Genomic DNA, 20893 nt, shown 5'->3' on the forward strand with positions numbered 1-20893 from the left:
TTGGTGTCAGCCAGTACAAAGTATCATTAAGTGTTGCAATGACTATTGAATTTGACAACCAGGTGTGGAAGGAGGAAAATCAGTGTGGGTAAGAAAGGTGTGTGGCCCTTAAGTGCATCCTTTCTTCCTCCCTCCTCTAATCTGTGATTAAGCATGATTAGATAAGTGAACCCAAGGGCTCCATCACATGGTTTTCACCTGTCCAGTAATTTCTAATCATTGACTACTTCAAGGAAAGAAAGAAGGATGCACTTGAACGGGGCCTGTGTTTGTGAGAGGGATAGGGGGTGTATACCAGCACGCACAGGGTGGGAAGAGACTCCAGGAGGCAGGCCGTAGACCAGAGCAGGGGATTGCTGAAGTAGGGTAGGGGCAAAGGGGATGACAGTGAAATAAACAACAAGCTTAAACATGCATGGAGCAGAGTGAAGCCGTGCAAAAAACGACATGCAAATTTCAGGTGTTTGACCAATATGGAAACCCAATGAGTGGAGATCTAAAATGGGTGGGCAAGCAAATAGGAGCCATTTCCACAGAGTTGACTTTCTTTGTGTGCATTCAGGACAGTATAACAGATACAGCATGATGCATTATTTTATTTGCATAACACACAATCTAATATGCTTAGAAACATTGGCTTTACATTTTGTGCACCAGATAACATTGGGCCATAACCCCTAACAACATCTGAGACGGCATGATTATGGTGATGATGCTATTCCTCATTACGGATCCTATGGGGATCCTATGGGGTGTGTTGTTTTTTTGTCACCACTTCCCTGTATCCTTTGCCTTGATATTGTTCCCAGTAGGCCTTGCATGATTCTGCTCCTACCAGGCCTCCCACCTCAATTCCAAAGGGTTGGTTCTGACACTGAGTCATTGGGTGATTCACCCCTTGAATTAGAAGGGAATTTTTCAAGACTGATTTAGATAGGCTTAAGGTGTCTGTGGCTGATCGAGAGAGTACATGGGGCTGAGTCCAAAATGGTACCTCATTCCCTACATAGTGCTCTACTTTGCTCTGGCCAAAAGTAGAGCATTATAGGGAATGGGATGTCATCTCAGGATATAAGATATGAATAGGATGGGATACCATGGAAAGGGCTTGGCAGCCGGGTCATTCCGAAACATGACATAAGCTGCACTTTTCACAATCCATCTAAAAGTATTACCCATGTAAGAGGGGGTCAAAGTCCATGCATGATAGAGTTTCTATTATGCCTATCAGAATGTCGTGGCTGTACTTTCTGATTGTGATAGGGCTTTATGGTACACTCACGTGTTGAATGGCCGTGTTTGTTTTTGGACACTCATATGAGTGCGCTAGGTGGCTTATCTGTTTGCTCTGGCTACCTATAGATCAGCGATACGTGTTTGCATTGGATTAACATTGACATTGTGCAAATAGAGACATGAGACGCGAGTTTAGATGGTTATTCAAGAGCACGATAACTATGGATTTCATTTTTCAAGTTGTGAAACGTTGAGTAGTGGGAATTCTCACTGGACACTTCATACCAATATAAGATCATCACATTCAACTAAAGAGATCCATATTATGATCTAGGTCTTGTGTTTTTATTTTGCAGTCTAGTGTTGTGTTGAATACACAAGTCTCTTCAATCAATCCCTAGGTCTATACCGTCAATAAACTTTCCTTTTGGATTCACCCTATTGTATTGTGGAGTCAGCCCTGAAATGCATTTAAAAAGGCCAGTTAACATGAGAAATGTTTGGGTTGGTTGTGACTTCACTCATTCAGTGGTCTCTGCAATGACATGATAGGTGTTCCCTCACATTGCTCTGTGCTTTAGCCTCAGCTGGCCTAGTTGCCTGAGACAGACCGACACTTGTGTATAGCATCACCCTTACTCCTCCCCAGAGTGGCACTAGCACCTGCTGCAGCTCAGTCACCATGACACACCACACATCCCATCCACATCATCATCACACCACACACTTACAGACGAGATCACAGTTGGGAATCCCCCCCAATCTCACCAGACATTATCATATTCTAACGTTGATATGCATTTTCCATAACCAACTGCTTCCTGCTGTCATAAATATCAGATATATCTAGTTAGTAGTTTATAGTTAATAATGTCAAAATCACAACACATTTTTGATAAGAACTACTATATACTTTATCCACCAAAAACAACATAGCACCCAGTGGGAGCGAATGCTAGGAGAGTCACGGATGCCTCACTGTACCTGGTTTTGGCACAGAGAGGAAATACAGTACCTGGTTTTGGCAACGAGTTGGTGACGGACTGCGGCACCTTGTCATTTATCAGCTCCACACACTCACTGGGAAAGAAGCCAACCTGGGGAGAGAGGACAAAAAAAAACTTTTTACACACACACACAGAGAGAGAGCACAAGAGTGAGCAGAGAGGATGAGTGTGTGTGAAAATGAATGAATGAGTGAGTGAGAGCAGTACCACTAAAGACTGATAAACAGCCTTCAGCCACTTATATCAATATGTCTCTACTGTGCATCTGGCCTTTGTTGGAGACCTCTCTCTGGATTATGGAGTCCATAGGCAGTTGGTATAAACACATACTAAAAGGTTGGTGTGAGACCCAGGATGCCACTTGGAAATGTGCTGTGCTCGTTGCGGTGTTCAGTCAAGATCATGTGCTTAATTAGCTGCCCAAGCTATGGCTTTTAGGAATGGTCTGTGCCAGCTGAAGCGGAGGTAAAGGCCGGAGGGTGAGTGTGTGTGGGGCAATGTGTGTGTGAGACTGTGTTTACATGCTGTGTGTGTATCCCAAATATTTTATATCAGAAGAACATTTCCTTCTAGTCTATAATTGGACACTGGACAGAAGTCAAGAGCAGACTGTGATAGTTTAAAATCTCTACAGCAAAATATCCTTGTCGGACACAGATGTTAGTGCATCAGGTAGCCTAGCGGTTATGGCATTGGGCCAATAACCGAAAGGTTGCTGGCTCGATTACCCGAGCCAACAAGGTGAAAAAAAGCAAGGCACTTAAACCCTCATTTGCTCAAGGGGTGCCATACTACTATGGCTGACCCTTTAAAACAACACATTTCACTGCACCCATCCTGTGTGCGACAATAAAACATATATTTCTTTATATTATTTTTCAAATGAACATGAGTAAAACAAATTATTTCTAATTTAAAACAACTGATCCTTCCAGTGCAAATAGACATAGATGCCTCCAGGCTAGGGATGGACAGGTTTATTTGAATATGTTTAGGAATTGACGGTTTACTAACCCAACTTTACACAGGCTACTGTTTGGCCGTAAGGCCATGCCAAATAATTGAAGGATACCCCACAAACCAACCGTAACCTTCTCTTGTGAAGGCCAGACGTAAGAGAGAGAACAATGGCTAAACCTGGTCTTAAGTTCCAATGCTTCATCCCCCTGCCCAACCCCCCTCCACGCCACTCCGCCAACCACCAGAATGCCCGGCATCAGAACATTCCAGGCATTCCCGTGATTGGCAGATAGCAGGTTGATTGCCATGTCGGACTCCGCGAACACTGGTAAATACAACACAACTCACTAATAGCCTAACACATAACACACAGCTATCTGTGCGGGTCGCTACAATGTAATAAAACAACACACTTTTGAATGTAGTTTATATGATGTGTGCCCCATGAAATAGGCTTCATATACACGTAGCTTGTTTTGTCGGCCAAGGAAAGCGGCACCACAGTCAGACTCCATGTGTAGCAAGTGAAATGACGGATCACTAATACAACGCAAGATGGAATTAAAATTACGAAATTAAACATTAGCGAAGTGAGAAGGAGTGGGCTACAACAAGCAACCAAAATCGCAGCTAAATGTAGACTCAATTAGCCAGTGTAGCTAGCTTACTTTACACGGTCAAATGGGATGATAAATAACACTGTGGTTTGCTACAAGTTAGCTAGTGTATCAAGTCTGACGAGCTAGCTATTCTATCTTGTCCCTTTCCATTTCACACATACCTTCCCCTCCCCTGCAGCAGCAGAGCTCACACATACCGTCCCCTCCCGGTATGCTCAGGTTAAAAACACATGTAACATTTTTTTTTTACAAAATTACAAAAATAAAAATAAACCATGTATTTCGAATATATGGAAAAATGCATGATATTATTAGAATAGTAAAATTATTTCTAACGCCCATCCCTGCTCCAGGCTAAACTGTCTTCCTCAAGTCTTTGTGAGTGTTAAGAAATCTCCAGGCTGTATAATAGAATAATATAAATCTCCAGGCTGTATAATAGAATAATATAAATCTCTTAGGCTGTATAATAGAATAATATAAATCTCTTAGGCTGTATAATAGAATAATATAAATCTCTATGCTGTATAATAGAATAATATAAATCTCTATGCTGTATAATAGAATAATATAAATCTCTAGGCTGTATAATAGAATAATATAAATCTCTAGGCTTCACTTAATGAGTTTGGAGGAAGACATGATATAAATATTTTTGCGTGCTTTAATGAAGACGTGGGAAACTGCCAAACCAAAGCCATTCCCAGCAGAGCAATTTGACAAAACCCTTCTCTGTCATTATTGACTAATCATCTAGTCCCATCTCTGATTTACAAATCTTAACATGTGCGATACCTAACAAATCAGAGACCAGACTACACTAATAGACACTTTTAAAGAAGTATCTATTTGCTTAGGAGTATGTAACCTACACGCTTTGCAAAATAAATGGCTTCCATCTTGTAGTAAATGTGACTGATAAGAGGGTTGAATGTGACTATCATAGGGATCCAAGGTCCAGCTGTCTTGCAACTTACAAACAGTACTATGCTATATAAAGATGTGACGCATGCAGAGCACTCAACGAAAGAAGCTCACCCTTTCCATGGTTGGATTTTCTCTCTCCCTCTTTCTCTTTGGACCCTCCAGCTTTCTTTCTCCCCCCCCTCTCTCTCCTTGAGGCTCTGCAGGCAGGCTGATGTGTTGTGTCATACAGAAAGACGTGAGCTGCCTACCTGACCTTAAGCCACAGACTGACTCAGACTGCCTGTAGGATGACTGACTGCCCTCCGGTGGAGATAGCAGGGAGGACATTGACATTTGCTTTGTGCTAGCAGATACACAATCCAATCAATGCTCCACCATCTAGTGGAGCATTGACATACAATGGCATTTCCCCAAAATCCAGATTGGTTTCAAGGACCAACATTGTGTGTAATAACCTAGTTATGACATCATTGTTGAAGACCAAACATCATGGTATGCACCAGACCATGATTCTTGGTAGGAATGAGTGCCATGATTCATAATAATGAAAAAATAGACAGATAATACCTTTGACAAAACCAAGGAATCTTCATCTACTTGATATTCCAAAATCACACACAAATAATGTTCCCTCTCTTTAAAACTCAGCATATGCACCCCTACAGTACAACAAAGCAACAGGCAACAACCACCTCCCCAAGTTCCTAATTGTCCTTCTGCAGCGTTTAATAACAACTTGTTGTGAAGGCCCATCCAACATGGCTGCCCTCCCAGCTGGCCTGTGTCAGTATTTTTCCCCCGGGGCAGCGAGCGGCAATGTTATGGGTCAGCTATGACCAGAACACTGCTAGGGGTCAATGCTAAGGGCACAGGAAGTTCAGCTGGATTAGATCAACAGACAACACAAGATCAGGCTTTATTGTGACAAAGAAAGACTATTGATCACTTTAAATGGAATACTGGAAAACGTAGCTAGGCTAATATAATCACATCACATCGAGAACAACCACTCTGTGTACCCATTTTGTATGATACAATGAGTATAGTATGTCTGTCTTTAACTGATGAGATAGTCCATAGAGAAATGTTTAACCCAAATGAACAATGAGCTGATTTGGTCTTTTGTATATGGATAAATATAGTATAATTAGCTAAAAGGCCAAACCAAATGTGACTGAAAAGAGAAATTGATAGACACCAAAGCACAATAAAAATCCTGGCCTTGTGGAGACTACAGTAGATCAGTAGACAGAAGATGGCTTGGCATCCACTCATCTGTGCGCAACTTATAAACACCCTAGGTTCTAGACTGCAACACAGTAATTGTTTGTTTGTGTGTGTATGTGCTTCTGGGTCACAAACCTGAAAGCTGTGCTTGCCCCTCCACCATGTGGTGTCCTCTTTGGGGGGCATGTCAATCACTGACACAATGTCCCCAACCTGTCAGGGGAGGGAGAGAGATAGGAGGGAGAGAGAAAGGGGAAGAGAGGAGAAGAGAGGGATAGCTGGATCAGTCATTGCTAAAGAAGGGACTCACTAGTCATGCTGTGAATACATCTGTGGGGAAACATCATCCTACATATAGAGGTGGTGGGTATTATTTGCTAAGAAACGTTTGGGAACCACTAACTGCATCAGAGAGTATTTGTACAGAAGAATTGCATGTTCATTCAGATGTGTGAAAAGTAGTGTGTGAAAAGAGTCATGGAGAAACAACTCCCTTGGAACAACAATGTATTGGGGCATCTGTAGAATAGTAAATATGATGCAGATTACCTGCCATACAGCAAAGAACAACATAATCATAAAATATGTATGATTATTTATCACTGCTTCCAAGCACAGCCATTTATCCATGACATTCCCATTTGTATCTGCACATATGTCCATGTGAGTGTGTGTACATGCATTTGTATGTGCACGTGTTGTGTTTAAATGCGGTTCAGCTCTCCCTGTACTTGGCGGTCACCTCGAAGGAGAGCTCGTCGGCGGCCTGCGCGATGTAGCGTTTGATGACATGGGCGGCGGCGATGGCGGGTACATTCATGGAGGACTCCTCATGGACCAGTAAGTGGTTGCCCTTGTTATCAACCTGGAACACACACACACAATCAAGTTAGTGTCATATTTACTGTCTGTCACTGCACACATTACACTGGGTTGGTGAGTTACTGTTCTATTATACAAAGGTTGGGGCTAATCCTGGACGCTGACTGGTTAAAACTGCATTCCAGCCAGTGTTTATTCTACAAGTTACCACCAGCTAAAGCTATGACGTTTAAATGCCTATTTACTCTGTTCCATCTCACTGCGCAATCCACTGTCTCATCAGCCCAGCCAGGCAAGTTATAAACTTGATCTCCACTGTAAAAACAATCTAGACAATATATCCCATTTATTTTAGACTAGCAATTGGCAATTGTCTCTGACATTTGCAACATTGTTTCAGTATTGAAATTCGATCTCCAGCTGTCTCATAGTAGTAAACGTGTAGATGTCAGGAGTCGGGATAAAACAGACGGAGGGAGATTTACTCAGCCAGTCAAAGATCATGAAGAATCAGCATAATTTTTATGGATATATATACAAAGAAATGTCAATAGAAAACAGGTCAAATGAAACGAAGTGCAGCTACTGTAGTTTGCAGTCTTTCCAGCTTCAGTTTGAAGTAATTGTGTTAGCTGTGTCATTGGCTAGCGCCTCTGAACAACATTGTCCAACATTGTCCTGAAATAGCGCATCATTAGCTCATTGTATCCAAATAAATGTCACTAGAAAACAGCTTTAACAAATGCAAATTGCAGCTACTTTGTTGTTATTCTGACTAAAATGTTTGACGTAACTGTAAGTTAGCCATAATTGGCTAGCTAGTAAGCAAGGGAGAAGAATGTTGCCAGCCAGTATGGAAATAGAACATTTAGAACAAATGACTGGGTAGTGTCCATAGATACAGAACTTGGGTAGACGGCTTGGATAGCAACCCTAGATTTGTGTTGGACCTATATCTTGTGGAAGGATGACATAGTATGAATAAATCCAACAAAATAACGTTTTTAATGAAAACATATAAATCATTATTTGAATACGTTGGTACCCCGTCTAAGGCCTAACACTCATTCCAATATACCCAAACACCAGCTTCTCGGGCATTATCACTTAATTACGTGTGAGTGAATAAGGAAAGAGAGGAGCAGTAAGCATGTGTGCATGCAAGAAAATGGGAAACTACAGTATATGTTATGTGTGGTGTATTTGTGTAGAGCATGGCTCTCCAACCGTGTTCCTGTAGGTTCACACTCCAAACCCAGTTTTAACTGACCTGATTCAGCTTATCAACAAGCTATTTATTAGAAGCAGTTGCTAATTAATAATTTAGGGTTGAAGTGTAAACCTAGAGGACAGTAGCTCTCCAGGAACATGTTTGGAGAGCCCTGGTCTAGTGTGTGTGGGAGATTGATGGACAAACAGACACAGACAAGACAGACAGCATGAGACACACAGAGATAAACCTAGACAGAAGCTCACCTCCATCCACGTGAGGGCGGGCCCACAGTTGATCTTGTTGTCAGCAATCGCTGAGAAGCGGGAGAGGTAAGCCATCAGCATCTGGGAAACTGCCTGTGAGAGTGGAAACCAGGAACAGACAATGGGTAAAACACTTAAATAAAATACTAGTTCCACACAGTGTTGAATGACCTACAGCTACTAAAAAGGTAGTGTACAGTACCAGTCAAAAGTTTGGACACACCAACTCATTCAAGAGTTATTCTTTATTTGGGCTGTTTTCTACATCGCAGAATAATAGTGAAGGCATCAAAACTATTGAATAACATGTGGAACTATGTAGTAACCAAAAGTGTTAAACACAAGAAAGTATATTTTATATTCTTCAAAGTAGCCACCCTTTACCTTTATGACAGCTTTGCACAATCTTGGCATTCTCTCAACCAGATTCATGAGGAAGTCACCTGGAATGCATTTAAATTAACAGGTGTGCCCTGTTAAAAGTTCATTTGCGGAATTTCTTTCCTTCTTAATGTGTTTGAGCCAATCAGTTGTGTTGTGCCAAGGTAGGGTTGGTATACAGAAGCACAAGCAATGGACAGACAGGTGGAAATCGGTCCTTTGGTCTGATGAGTCCAAATTGTTGATTTTTGGTTCTAACCGCTGTGCAGAGTAGATGAACGGATGATCTCTGCATGTGTGGTTCCCACCATGAAGCATGGAGGAGAAGGTGTGATGGTGCTTTGCTGGTGACACTAAGGGATTTATTTTGAATTCAATGCACACTTAACCAGCATGGCTACCACAGCATTGCTGGTAGCCAAGTATTAATCTAACAGTAAATGTAATGTCTCAAAACATTGCAGTTGTAGCCTGTGCACTCGCAATGGCTGATGTGCATGTCACACGCTCTGTATTTAAAAGCCATAACAAATATAATGGTTGTAAAATAGTTGCTATAGAGAGAAAATTTATGTCTACAGAAAGCTTAGAACCTCCTCTCTTCAACAGTGACAACAGCTGTGTTTTTCCCGCAATTGGATTTTGAAATGTTGTAGCCTACAATCAGAATACTTTATTTTCTCCTGGAATGCAGGGGGAGAGGGAGTGAGTCTCGCTCATCAGAGAAGCAGGCCACAGCGAAACAGGCACGGGGCAGGGCAGAGACTTTAATTACAGGAATCATAATTAAGGCTCTGAATGAATAAAAAAATGTGTTAGGAGCACTGGTGCGCTCAACTTAAAAAAGTTAGAGGAGCACCACATAAAATGTAGGAGAAAATATATATTTTTTAAATTGATTGAGATACAACCTACATGAATTACAACCTACTACTTTTGAAGCAAATGTTGTGCTCTGTCAACTAATATGTAACCCTGTAAATGCATGCATTTATTATAAAAGCTAAAATGTTGATACAAATAGCTGTCATTGAAATTACAAAGCAATATTAGGTTTCTACATGGTGTAAAAAGCACTGTTTCCTATTGAGATGCATTGCATTGAAAATTGTACACGGTCTCTTTAAGAATGTCAGTGACGTTCTGAGTGACAACATGCAAATCGGTCATTTATTTTTATTTATTTACAATTTATTTAACCAGGTAGGCTAGTTGAGAACAAGTTCTCATTTACAACTGCGACCTGGCCAAGATAAAGCATAGCAGTGTGAACAGACAACAGAGTTACACATGGAGTAAACAATAAACAAGTCAATAACACAGTAGAAAAAAGAAAAGAAAAAGAGAGTCTATATACATTGTGTGCAAAAGGCATGAGGAGGTAGGCGAATAATTACAATTTTGCAGATTAACACTGGAGTGATAAATGATTAGATGGTCATGTACAGGTAGAGATACTGGTGTGCAAAAGAGCAGAAAAGTAAATAAATATAAACAGTATGGGGATGAGGTAGGTAAATTGGGTGGGCTATTTACCGATAGACTATGTACAGCTGCAGCGATTGGTTAGCTGCTCAGATAGCAGATTTTGAAGTTGGTGAGGGAGATAAAAGTCTCCAACTTCAGCGATTTTTGCAATTCGTTCCAGTCACAGGCAGCAGAGAACTGGAACAAAAGGCGGCCAAATGAGGTGATGGCTTTAGGGATGATCAGTGAGATACACCTGCTGGAGCGCGTGCTACGGGTGGGTGTTGCCATCATGACCAGTGAACTGAGATAAGGCGGAGCTTTAAATAGCATGGACTTGTAGATGACCTGGAGCCAGTGGTTCTGGCGACGAATATGTAGCGAGGGCCAGCCGACTAGACCATACAGGTCACAGTGGTGGGTGGTATAAGATCCTTTAGTAACAAAACGGATGGCACTGTGATAAACTGCATCCAGTTTGCTGAGTAGAGTATTGGAAGCTATTTTGTAGATGACATCGCCGAAGTCGAGGATCGGTAGGATAGTCAGTCTTACTAGGGTAAGTTTGGCGGTGTGAGTGAAGGAGGCTTTGTTGCGGAATAGAAAGCCGACTCTAGATTTGATTTTAGATTGGAGATGTTTGATATGAGTCTGGAAGGAGAGTTTACAGTCTAGCCAGACACCTAGGTACTTATAGATGTCCACATATTCTAGGTCGGAACCATCCAGGGTGGTGATGCTAGTCGGGCGTGCGGGTGCAGGCAGCGAACGGTTGAAAAGCATGCATTTGGTTTTACTAGCATTTAAGAGCAGTTGGAGGCCACGGAAGGAGTGTTGTATGGCGTTGAAGCTCGTTTGGAGGTTAGATAGCACAGTGTCCAAGGAATGGCCGGAAGTATACAGAATGGTGTCGACTGCGTAGAGGTGGATCAGGGAATCGCCCGCAGCAAGAGCAACATCATTGATATATACAAAGAAAAGAGTCGGCCCGAGAATTGAACCCTGTGACATAGAGACTGCCAGAGGACAGGACAACATGCCCTCCGATTTGACACACTGAACTCTATCTGCAAAGTAGTTGGTGAACTACTTTATGATCATTGAACTCCTGAAGAAGCTATTCCTTTTCCATTCTTTCTGTGCCCCCAAATGTTTGGGAGCATTTTCACTTTTGGATGAATAGCGTGCCCAGAGTGAACTGCCTCCTACTCTGCCCCAGATGCTAATATATGCATATTATTATTAGTATTGGATAGAAAACACTCTGTGGAGTTTCTAAAACTGTTTGAATGATGTCTGTGAGTATAACAGAACTCATATGGCAGGCAAAAACCTGAGAAAAATCCAACTAGGAAGTGGGACATCTGAGGTTTGTCGTTTTTCAAAGCTTGGCCTACCGAATACACAGTGTCTATGGAGTCAAGTTGCACTTCCTACGGCTTCCACTAGATGTCAACCGTCTTTAGAAACTTGAATGAGGATTCTATTATAAAGGAGGGGCTCATGAGACCTGTTTGAGTCAGTGGTCTGGCAGATTGTCTCAGGCTCGTGATGCACGCTCCCGACAGAGTTAGCTCTCGTTCCAGTGCTTTTCTTCAGACATAGGAATTCTCTCGTTGGAACATTATTGATGTTTTGTGTTAAAATCATCCTAAAGATTGATTCCATACATCGTTTGACTTGTTTCTACGACCTGTAACGGAACTTTTAGAGTTTTTGTCTGGACGAAGTGCTCACGCCTCATGAAGATGGATTACTGGGCTGAACACGCAAACAAGTGGCTATTTGGATATAAATGATGGACTTTATGGAACAAATCAGTCAGTTATTGTCGAAATGGGATTCCTGGGAGTGCCTTCTGATGAAGATCATCAAAGGTAAATTAATATTTATAGTGTTATTTCTAACGTCTGTTGACTCCAAAATGGCGGATATTTCTCTGGCTGGATTGGGCTCTGAGCGCCCTTCTCAGATTATGCTTTATCCGTAAAGTAAAAAAAAAAAATTCTGGCACAGCAGTTGCATTAAGGAGAAGTGTATCTTTAATTTTGTGAATAACACTTGTATCTTTTATCAATGCTTATTATGAGTATTTCTGCAAAATTGCCGGATGTTTTGGAATCACGTAATCACGTAACGCGCTAATGTAAACTGAGATTTTTGGATATAAATATGCACATTATCGAACAAAACATACATGTATTGTGTAACATGATGTCCTATGAGTGTCATCTGATGAAGATCATTAAAGGTTAGGGATTCATTTTATCTATATTTCAGCTTTTTGTGACTCCTATCTTTGGCTGGAAAAATGGCTGTTTTTTTGACTTGGCGGTGATCCAACATAATTATGTTTTTTGTTTGTTTTTTTTTCGGACACGATGGGTAGAAGTTGATATTTTATTTGCTGTATTGGACTTGTTAATGTGTGAAAGTTACATATTTCTAAAAAATATTTTTGAATTTCACGTGCTGCCTTTTCAGCGGAATGTTGTCGAGGGGTTCCGCTAGCGAAACGCCTGCGCTAGAAAGAATATACTGGTAAAGTTACAAGGTTGTTAACTTGCTAGATAATGAGGTAACATGACTTAACAAGGTGTTAATGGCCCACAAGTAGTTTAAGAACGGCTCATGACATGGTTACTCACTTTTTTCTCTAGGATACTCAGAAATAGCGATACAGCAAAGCATAACCTTTACAACAATTATTATCTGGGCAAAAAAACATTTTGCACAGCTAAATATTTAGGAGCACATGCGATCAAAATGGCCACACTAGAGCCATGATCATGAAGAAAACGCACTTTACTGTTTGACCAAATCATGGTTAGAGCCTCCTAAAAAAATAGGACATTTGGAGTGAAGTGACCATGTAGAATGTGCAGCTCACACCGAAGCGACCAATTAAACATGACTTGCAACAGCCAAGTAAAAGGGCCACAAAATACAACTAAATTATCGCAGTCTGGAGCCCTGGTGTGTGTGTCTGACTTGAGCATAGGCCAGAAAGACATGTTTGACTTAGCTCATAATGTAGCCAATCCTAATGATATTGAAAGGAGGTTGTTTCTAGTTTTTCATTGGCAACTTCTTGAGTAATGCACTATAGATGAGAGAAAGCGAGAACAAAAGGAAAGACTGAGTGGTGAGCGCCTAGCAGAGGAAATCAAACACTCCACTGGAGGCCGTTTGGAGAGGAGAGGGGAAGATGGAGAGGTTAGAGAAGGGGAGAGGAGCGGGGAAGAGGGAGGGGTTAGAGAAGGGGAGAGGAGTGGGGAAGAGGGAGAGGTTAGAGAAGGGGAGAGGGGGAGAAGGGGAGAGGAGTGGGGAAGAGGTTAGAGAAGGGGAGAGGAGCGGGGAAGAGGGAGAGGTTAGAAAGGGGGAGAGGAGAGGGGGAGAGGAGGGGAGATGGAGAGGTTAGAGGGGAGGAGGGGAGAGGGGAGTGGGGAAGAGGGAGGGGGGTTAGAGAAGGGGAGAGGAGTGGGGAAGAGGGAGAGGTTAGAGAAGGGGAGAGGAGCGGGGGAGGGAGAGGTTAGAGAAGGGGGGAGAGGGAGGCGGGGAAGAGCGGGGAGGGAGGTTAGAGAAGGGGAAGGAGGGGAGAGGGAGAGGGAAAGATGGAAGAGGTTAGAGAAGGGGAGAGGAGCGGGGAAGAGGGAGAGGTTAGAAAAGGGGAGAGGAGAGGGGAAGATGGAGAGGTTAGAGGAGGGGAGAGGAGCGGGGAAGAGGGAGAGGTTAGAGAAGGGGAGAGGAGAAAGGTTAGAGCAGAAGGAGAGGACAGGTTAGAGCTGAGCTCCTAAGAGAAGAGAGGAGAGGAGTAGGTGAGATTGGAGAAGGGGCGAGGAGAGAAAAGGAGAAGGGATACGTTAAAGGATAGGAGAAAAGAGGAGAGGTTAGGGGAGGAGAAGAGAGGTTGGAGAAGAAGAGAAGAGGTTAGAGGAGAGAAGAGCAGAGAAGTGCAGAGTGAGTCAGAGAGAAAAAGAGCAGAGCAGACCATTGAGGTGGTGGGCATGGGGCCAGGCCAGACGTGGAGCCAAATCCTTTCCTGACCCTCTCCGGGAGGTTCCAGCCCGCTGCCTGCCACATTGATTCCAGTACATGAGCTGGCACTGTGCGTACCCAATCAGAACAGAGTCCACCAACACACATACACAGAGGCCGAGTGTTATAGCCCAGAGGAAGGGGCCTAATGGGCGCAAGCTGACGACACATGTACATGACACAGACAGCTTAGCCCTGGTTTTAAAAGGACCATAGCCTCGGAGCATTTGTTTTCTTTCCACAAGATGTGTAAACATTTATAACCAGATCAGCCCCAACTTTACCCACAGCCAGGACAAATCTGGCCACGAGGAAACGGTGAAAAAAAGGCAATTTTATATGTGAAAGATAGCAAGACGTGTAAAATGACAAAGCATGTCAGAGGTTTAAAAAATATGTTTTTCATTAGAGACTTCACTGTGGCACAACCAGACAAAACAATGGCTAACGAGCTATCAGATCTGTCCAAATATTTAAATGAAGGACATATGTCACCTTGAGGGAGTTCAATAAAGACGAAGCTGTCAAGGATCTCTGGTTAAATCAAATTAGTTTCTAGTCAACCCTCATTTGTCAAATGTCACAGGGAGGGAGAGTACGTTGAAACTGACGCCATATTTAGACTCAATGACAAAGCAGGCCGCTGACTGAAAAAAGAAAAATAACAAAATCTGCTGAAAATAAAGCCCTGACATTCAAGTTATGAAAATAGTAGCAACAGTGCTACAATACTAAGAACTTGATTTAGAAGGTAAGTAAGCATCTGGTATAGAAGGCTTTCTGTACAGAGCAGCAGAGGAGGGCCTTGCATGGCCAGGTCTGGTTTGGGCTTAAAGGCTATAAAGGATAAGGAAAGGAAAGCTTTTCTTTGATGACCTGGATGCTTTCCTTGTTGGGGCTCCATTTGTTGGTTACTGTTGGTGATGAATACCCTGGCGCTTCCCACAAGACTTGTCCTATTCAGCGCACTAATCCAAAAGTGAGCCTTCTCCTCTGAGTGTCAGACAGGGTATGTGCCCCAAATGGCACCCTAGTCCCAATATAGTGCACTACTTTTGACCAGGGCTCATAGGGCTCTGGTCAGAAGTAGTGCAACATGTTGGAAATAGGGTACCATTTAGGACTCCGCCAGACCCTCTCTTCAGCCCCTCTCCTTCTTGTCAACATGACCAAGAAAACATAGACCAAGAGGGCTAAGACTCCAGGAAGACAAAGACTAGAGACCATGTGGTACCACAACAGTAAAGCCAAGCACAACCTCAAGGCCTTGAAGAGAAGGGAGGCTGGCTGGCTAACTGAATCAATAGGGAGACTGATTGGTTGATTAGCAGTGAGTTTCCTGATTTCGCTGAATATTCTTACCAACTTTGTACAGATTTTCTCTAAGTTCGTTTAGACTTAACGAGTCATGGAAGATATTGTATAAGGTAATGTCAGCTCATTTTGAACAGGCAATCTAGCTCCCCAAGTACTGGCCTACAAAACAGTGACAATCAAGTATTGGAATGCGCAAGCAATATGTTAGTTAGCATACTAGCTAGGCTAACACTATCCAAATACCTGCAGTAGTTAGGTACCAAAATATGCGCTTCAAAGAGGGGTCAGCAAAACAGCCTCTCGACAATAGTTAGTGACATTTTAATTCATGCCAATTTTCTCCTACCCCAATTAATCCTATAAGGACCTATGTGTATTAAATGCCTGAAGGCTACAATCAAATAATGACTGCTGTCTGAAATTACTGTACGCCAACTCTCTGCTATTACTTGTCCCAGCAGCCACGGACACGGATTAAACTGAAAGGTCCGACATCTCTTTCCTCCAAACACGACTGAGGTATTTCCACAGCCTTTTTTTGTGAAAACCCTAATAACCTGTTTTACCAGTAGTTTTTAGCACTGAACATCCCACTACAGAAGGACCTGTGCTTTCACTGTGGGCGTAGTAATCTGACCTCCTGAGATTAGTCAACGCGCAGCCCAGTGTTTCACATTACACTTGGGACAGCTGGAGAGAGAGGTTGTGTCTCAAATGGCACCCTATGCCCTATAAACATGTTGTGCACAAATTTTGAGCAGGGCCCAGATCTCAGATCTGGTCAAAAGTAGTGCACTATGTAGGGAATAGGGTGTCATTTGGGATGCACAGCAAAGTGGTGACTGTGAAGCCTAGTCAACCTACCTTTGTGGGAGTCTCTTTTTAGGGGCAGAGAGCATGAGTACCAGGGCCTTTTTCCATTTACTGAAGGACTGGATGATCATATGGGTAAGCATTAACAGCCACTCCATACTTCAAAGCCCATCAATTTAGCTGTGAAAATGTGCCACAGTTCAAGAGGGCTTTCTCTGGGAAAACAACTGTAAACAGAGTGAGCGAGTGAGAGTTCCTATCGCAGCCCAGCAGGATGGAGAGGTTTTCTAAAAACATAAAACAGACGATACAGCTGTGTCCTCTAAACACCAGGCCATTAGACAGAACGAAAAAAGAAAGAAAAAAAAACCTTGGCACAAATGGACACTAACAAATTTAGCCCATGAATCAGCCTGCAACGAACATGAGTTTGTAAAACAAGCAAATACAGCATTGACATTGTGCAGGTATTTCACTCTAGGACGGACATGGACGCAAAACTGTTCTCAAGTCACCCGTCCTTTGCCTCTTGCTTCTGTCTGAACACCATAATCTTGAAGGGGAAAGAAAAAATAGTCCTTAAAGTCGTGAGCTCTGAGGCGGTATTCAAAGTGGGAGACTGGGAGAGACCATTTGAATGGGGATATAGAGGTGTTGGGTGGGGTGGGGCACATTGGCTGTACTGAGAAAGACCGGGTATCTTACCTCGGCACGATCCCTCAGACTGTCGAATCGAGGCAGCTCAGGCAGCTGCGAGAAGCGGCGGTCATAGATGCAAAGGTGCAGGTGCTTGTCCAGGACACGGAAATCCTCATAGCTGCGCTTCACAATCCAGCTTCGGCTCTGCGGAGCAAAAATAGCAAGAGTGGGAAAGTGGGAAAGAAAAGAGAGAGAGAGGACGTTTCAAAACACAGGGGATATGCATGAGGCATGAGCCCCTGGCTGCTTTACTAGCCTGGTAACAGATACCCTCTGGGTGCCCCTCACGCCCAAATTCACAATCCACTGCTGGGACGGAGTTGCAAGAGGGGGAGTCTATGATTTTACGAGGGGGGTCGGACAGGGGATATTACCTTCCTAGCTATAATCCTGCTACAGTGACTCCCCACAGAATACTCCACTGTGGGACAGGGACCAGACATCTGTATGGTTCCAGATGTGGTATGGTTGTGGTTGCCCCAAGCAGAGCACCAGTCTGCCAATGTAAGGCAGTGCCAAAAAAACTGATTAAAGGATGGATGGTGGATAGCTGGCGGGAGGGATTGGAGAAGGGGATGAATCCAAATGGCTGGGATTATTAAGAGAGGCGGGTCAAATCTGGTGGAATTAAGAGAGAGTTGGACATTATATCCTTCTCGTCTCAACAGGGGAACATTTTAATCTGAAAAGGGGATCTCCTTCATTGGATGATGAACCCGGAATCTAGTACAGAACATCCAGTGAAAAACAACCCAGCTTTAATTATATCAGATTGGATGTACTGCTATTATTCAAACCAGACATACAGTTGAAGTCAGAAGTTTACATACACCTTAGCCAAATACATTTAAACTCAGTTTTTCACAATTCCTGACATTTAATCCTAGTATAAATTCCCTGTCTTAGGTCAGTTAGGATCACCACTTTATTTTAAGAATGTGAAATGTAAGAATAATAGAGAGAATGATTTATTTAATCTTTTATTTATTTCATCACATTCCCAGTGGGTCAGAAGTTTACATACACTCAATTAGTATTTGGAAGCATTGTCTTTAAATTGTTTAACTTGGGTCAAACATTTCGGGTAGCTTTCCACCAGCTTCCCACAATAAGTTGGGTGAATTTTGGCCCATTCCTCCCGACAGAGCTGGTGTAATTGAGTCAGGTTTGTAGGCCTCCTTGCTCGCACACACTTTTTAAATTCTGCCCACAAATGTTCTGTGGGATTGAGGTCAGGGCTTTGTGATGGCCACTCCAATACCTCGACTTTGTTGTCCTTAAGCCACTTTACCACAACTTTGGAAGTATGCTTGGGGCCATTGGCCATTTGGAAGACCCATTTGCGACCAAGCTTTAACTTCCTGACTGATGTCTTGAGATGTTGCATTCAATATATCCACATAATTTTCTCCATCATGATGCCGTCTTTTTTGTGAAGTGCACCAGACCCTCCTGCAGCAAAGCACCCCAACAACATGATGCTGTCACCCCGTGCTTCAGGGTTGGGATGGTGTTCTTCGGCTTGCAAGACTCCCCTTTTCCCTCCAAACATAACAATGGTAATTATGGCCAAACAGTTCTATTTTTGTTTCATCAGACCAGAGGAGATTTCTAAAAAAAGTACGATCTTTGTCCCCATGTGCAGTTGCAAACCGTTGTCTGGCTTTTTTATGGAGGTTTTGGAGCTGTGGCTTCTTCCTTGCAACAGGCTGGGAAGACTGAATCTGAAATAGGTAAGCAGCTTGGTTTGAAGAAATCAACTGTGGGAGCAATTATTAGGAAATGGAAGACATACAAGACCACTGATAATCTCCCTCGATCTGGGGCTCCACGCAAGATCTCACCCCGTGGGGTCAAAATGATCACAAGAACGGTGAGCAAACATCCCAGAACCACATGGGGGGGCCTAGTGAATGATCTACAGAGAGCTGGGACCAAAGTAACAAAGCCTACCATCAGTAACACACTATGCCGCCAGGGACTCAAATCCTGCAGTGCCAGACGTGTCCCCCTGCTTAAGCCAGTACATGTCCAGGCCCGTCTGAAGTTAGAGGGAGTTGAAAGTCCGTGTTGCCCAGCAACAGCCCCAAAACATCACTGCTCTAGAGGAGATCTGCATGGAGGAATGGGCCAAAATACCAGCAACAGTGTGTGAAAACCTTGTGAAGACTTACAGAACACATTTTACCTCTGTCATTGCCAACAAAGGGTATATAACAAAGTATTGAGATAAACTTTTGTTATTGACCAAATACTTATTTTCCACCATAATTGGCAAATAAATTCATTAAAAATCCTACAATGTGATTTTCTGGATTTTTTTTCTTCTAATTTTGTCTGTCATAGTTGAAGTGTACCTATGATGAAAATTACAGGCCTCTCTCATCTTTTTAAGTGGGAGAACTTGCACAATTGGTGTCTGACTTAATACTTTTTTGCCCCACTGTAGATACTTTTGTACCCGTTTTCTCCAGCATCTTCACAAGGTCCTTTGCTGTTGTTCTGGGATTGATTTGCACTTTTTGCACCAAAGTACACTCATCTCTAGGAGACAGAACACGTCTCAGGCGTCTGGAAATTGCTCCCAAGGATCAACCAGACTTGTGGAGGTCTGCAATTGTTTTTCTGAAGTCTTGGCTGATTTATTTTGATTTTCCCAAGATGTCAAGCAAAGAGGCACTGAGTTTGAAGGTAGGCCTTGAAATACATCCACAGGTACACCTCCAATTGACTCAAATGATGTCAGTTAGCCTATCAGAAGCTTCTCAAGCCATGACATCATTTTCTGAAATTTTCCGAGTTGTTTAAAGGCACAGTCAATGTAAAGGCACAGTCAAGTTTATGTAAACCTCTGACCCACTGGAATTGTGATAAAGTGAAATAATCTGTCAGTAAACCATTTTTGGAAAAATTCCTTGTGCCATGCACAAAGTAGATGTCCTAACCAACTGGCCAAAACTATAGTTTGTTAACAAGAAATTTGTGGAGTGGTTGAAAAATGAGATTTAATGACTCCAACCTAAGAACATGTAAACTGCAACGGGGTAATAACTTTGCATGTTTTATTGGTATTGCGAGTAAATCCAACAGGCATCATGCTCTACAGAATGGAACAGCTCCTAAATCGTCCACCATATCTAGCTTACCCGCTTGAACTGTGCTGGCTTGCCCTGGATAGCTAATTTTGGAATCCATTGATGAAGTGATCAATTTGCCGAAGCTATTTCTGGAGTACAACACGAGAAGTCGATAACTCCATACGTTAATTTAACTGATGATACATCAGAGGGGTAAATACATCAGAGGGCGGCTGGCACATGACAAAGCAAGGCTTTTTTTAATCTGAAGAAGAGGGTACTGAATCCAAAAGTGACAGGCAAATACAGTTGTGATGTAAACCTCAGGTAATGTCCCAAATGGCACCCTATTCCCTAAATAGTGCACTACTTTTGACCAGAGCCCTATGGGCCCAGGAGAAAAGCAGTGCACTATATAGGGAATAGGTTGCCATTTGGTACATGCGCTCGGTCAGCACCGGGCACACATGACTTGCCTCGCTAGGTCTCTGATGAGAGGGTAGCGTAACTGCCAAGTTGAGTAAAAGATTTGGAGGCACGGATGGTATGCCAAATATCTTCTCCAAGTTGTGTGTTTTGTTGCTACTCAACACCTCATGAGCATCATGGATGAGTCCAAATGGTGTGATTTCAGTGTCGCTCTCCTTTCCCACGAGACCCTTCTATTTAGTTGTTTGGTTGTTTCAGCTTCACTGTTCCCACAATTTTAATCATGACCAAATGGGTTTTCAGAAATGACTGAAAATGAGCCAATCACCTACTAGCTAACACATTGGACATTCATTTGGTGTTTGACAAGATTCCAAAGACAGAGGCTTTCCATGTG

The 20893-nt window shown here is 42.8% G+C and overlaps 1 protein-coding gene across 3 annotated transcripts in view; it reads right to left on the minus strand.

Annotated features, from left to right (window-relative positions):
- Positions 1-20893, minus strand: part of LOC135550803 (rho GTPase-activating protein 32-like) — a 242205-nt gene that overhangs the window by 42622 nt on the left and 178690 nt on the right. The window contains exons 7-11 of one of the 3 annotated variants that reach the window (XM_064981925.1): positions 16997-17134; positions 8276-8368; positions 6720-6842; positions 6113-6190; positions 2252-2333 (exon numbers count right to left, since the gene is read on the minus strand). In XM_064981925.1, coding sequence (XP_064837997.1) covers positions 2252-2333; positions 6113-6190; positions 6720-6842; positions 8276-8368; positions 16997-17134 — 514 coding nt within the window. Of the gene's footprint in view, positions 1-305; positions 354-2251; positions 2334-4861; positions 4919-6112; positions 6191-6719; positions 6843-8275; positions 8369-16996; positions 17135-20893 lie in introns of those variants that run through there. The other 2 variants (XM_064981926.1, XM_064981927.1) reach the window with 2 other exon arrangements.

This window comes from Oncorhynchus masou, chromosome 12 (assembly GCF_036934945.1).
Source record: "Oncorhynchus masou masou isolate Uvic2021 chromosome 12, UVic_Omas_1.1, whole genome shotgun sequence".
Classification (NCBI taxonomy): Eukaryota; Metazoa; Chordata; class Actinopteri; order Salmoniformes; family Salmonidae; genus Oncorhynchus; species Oncorhynchus masou.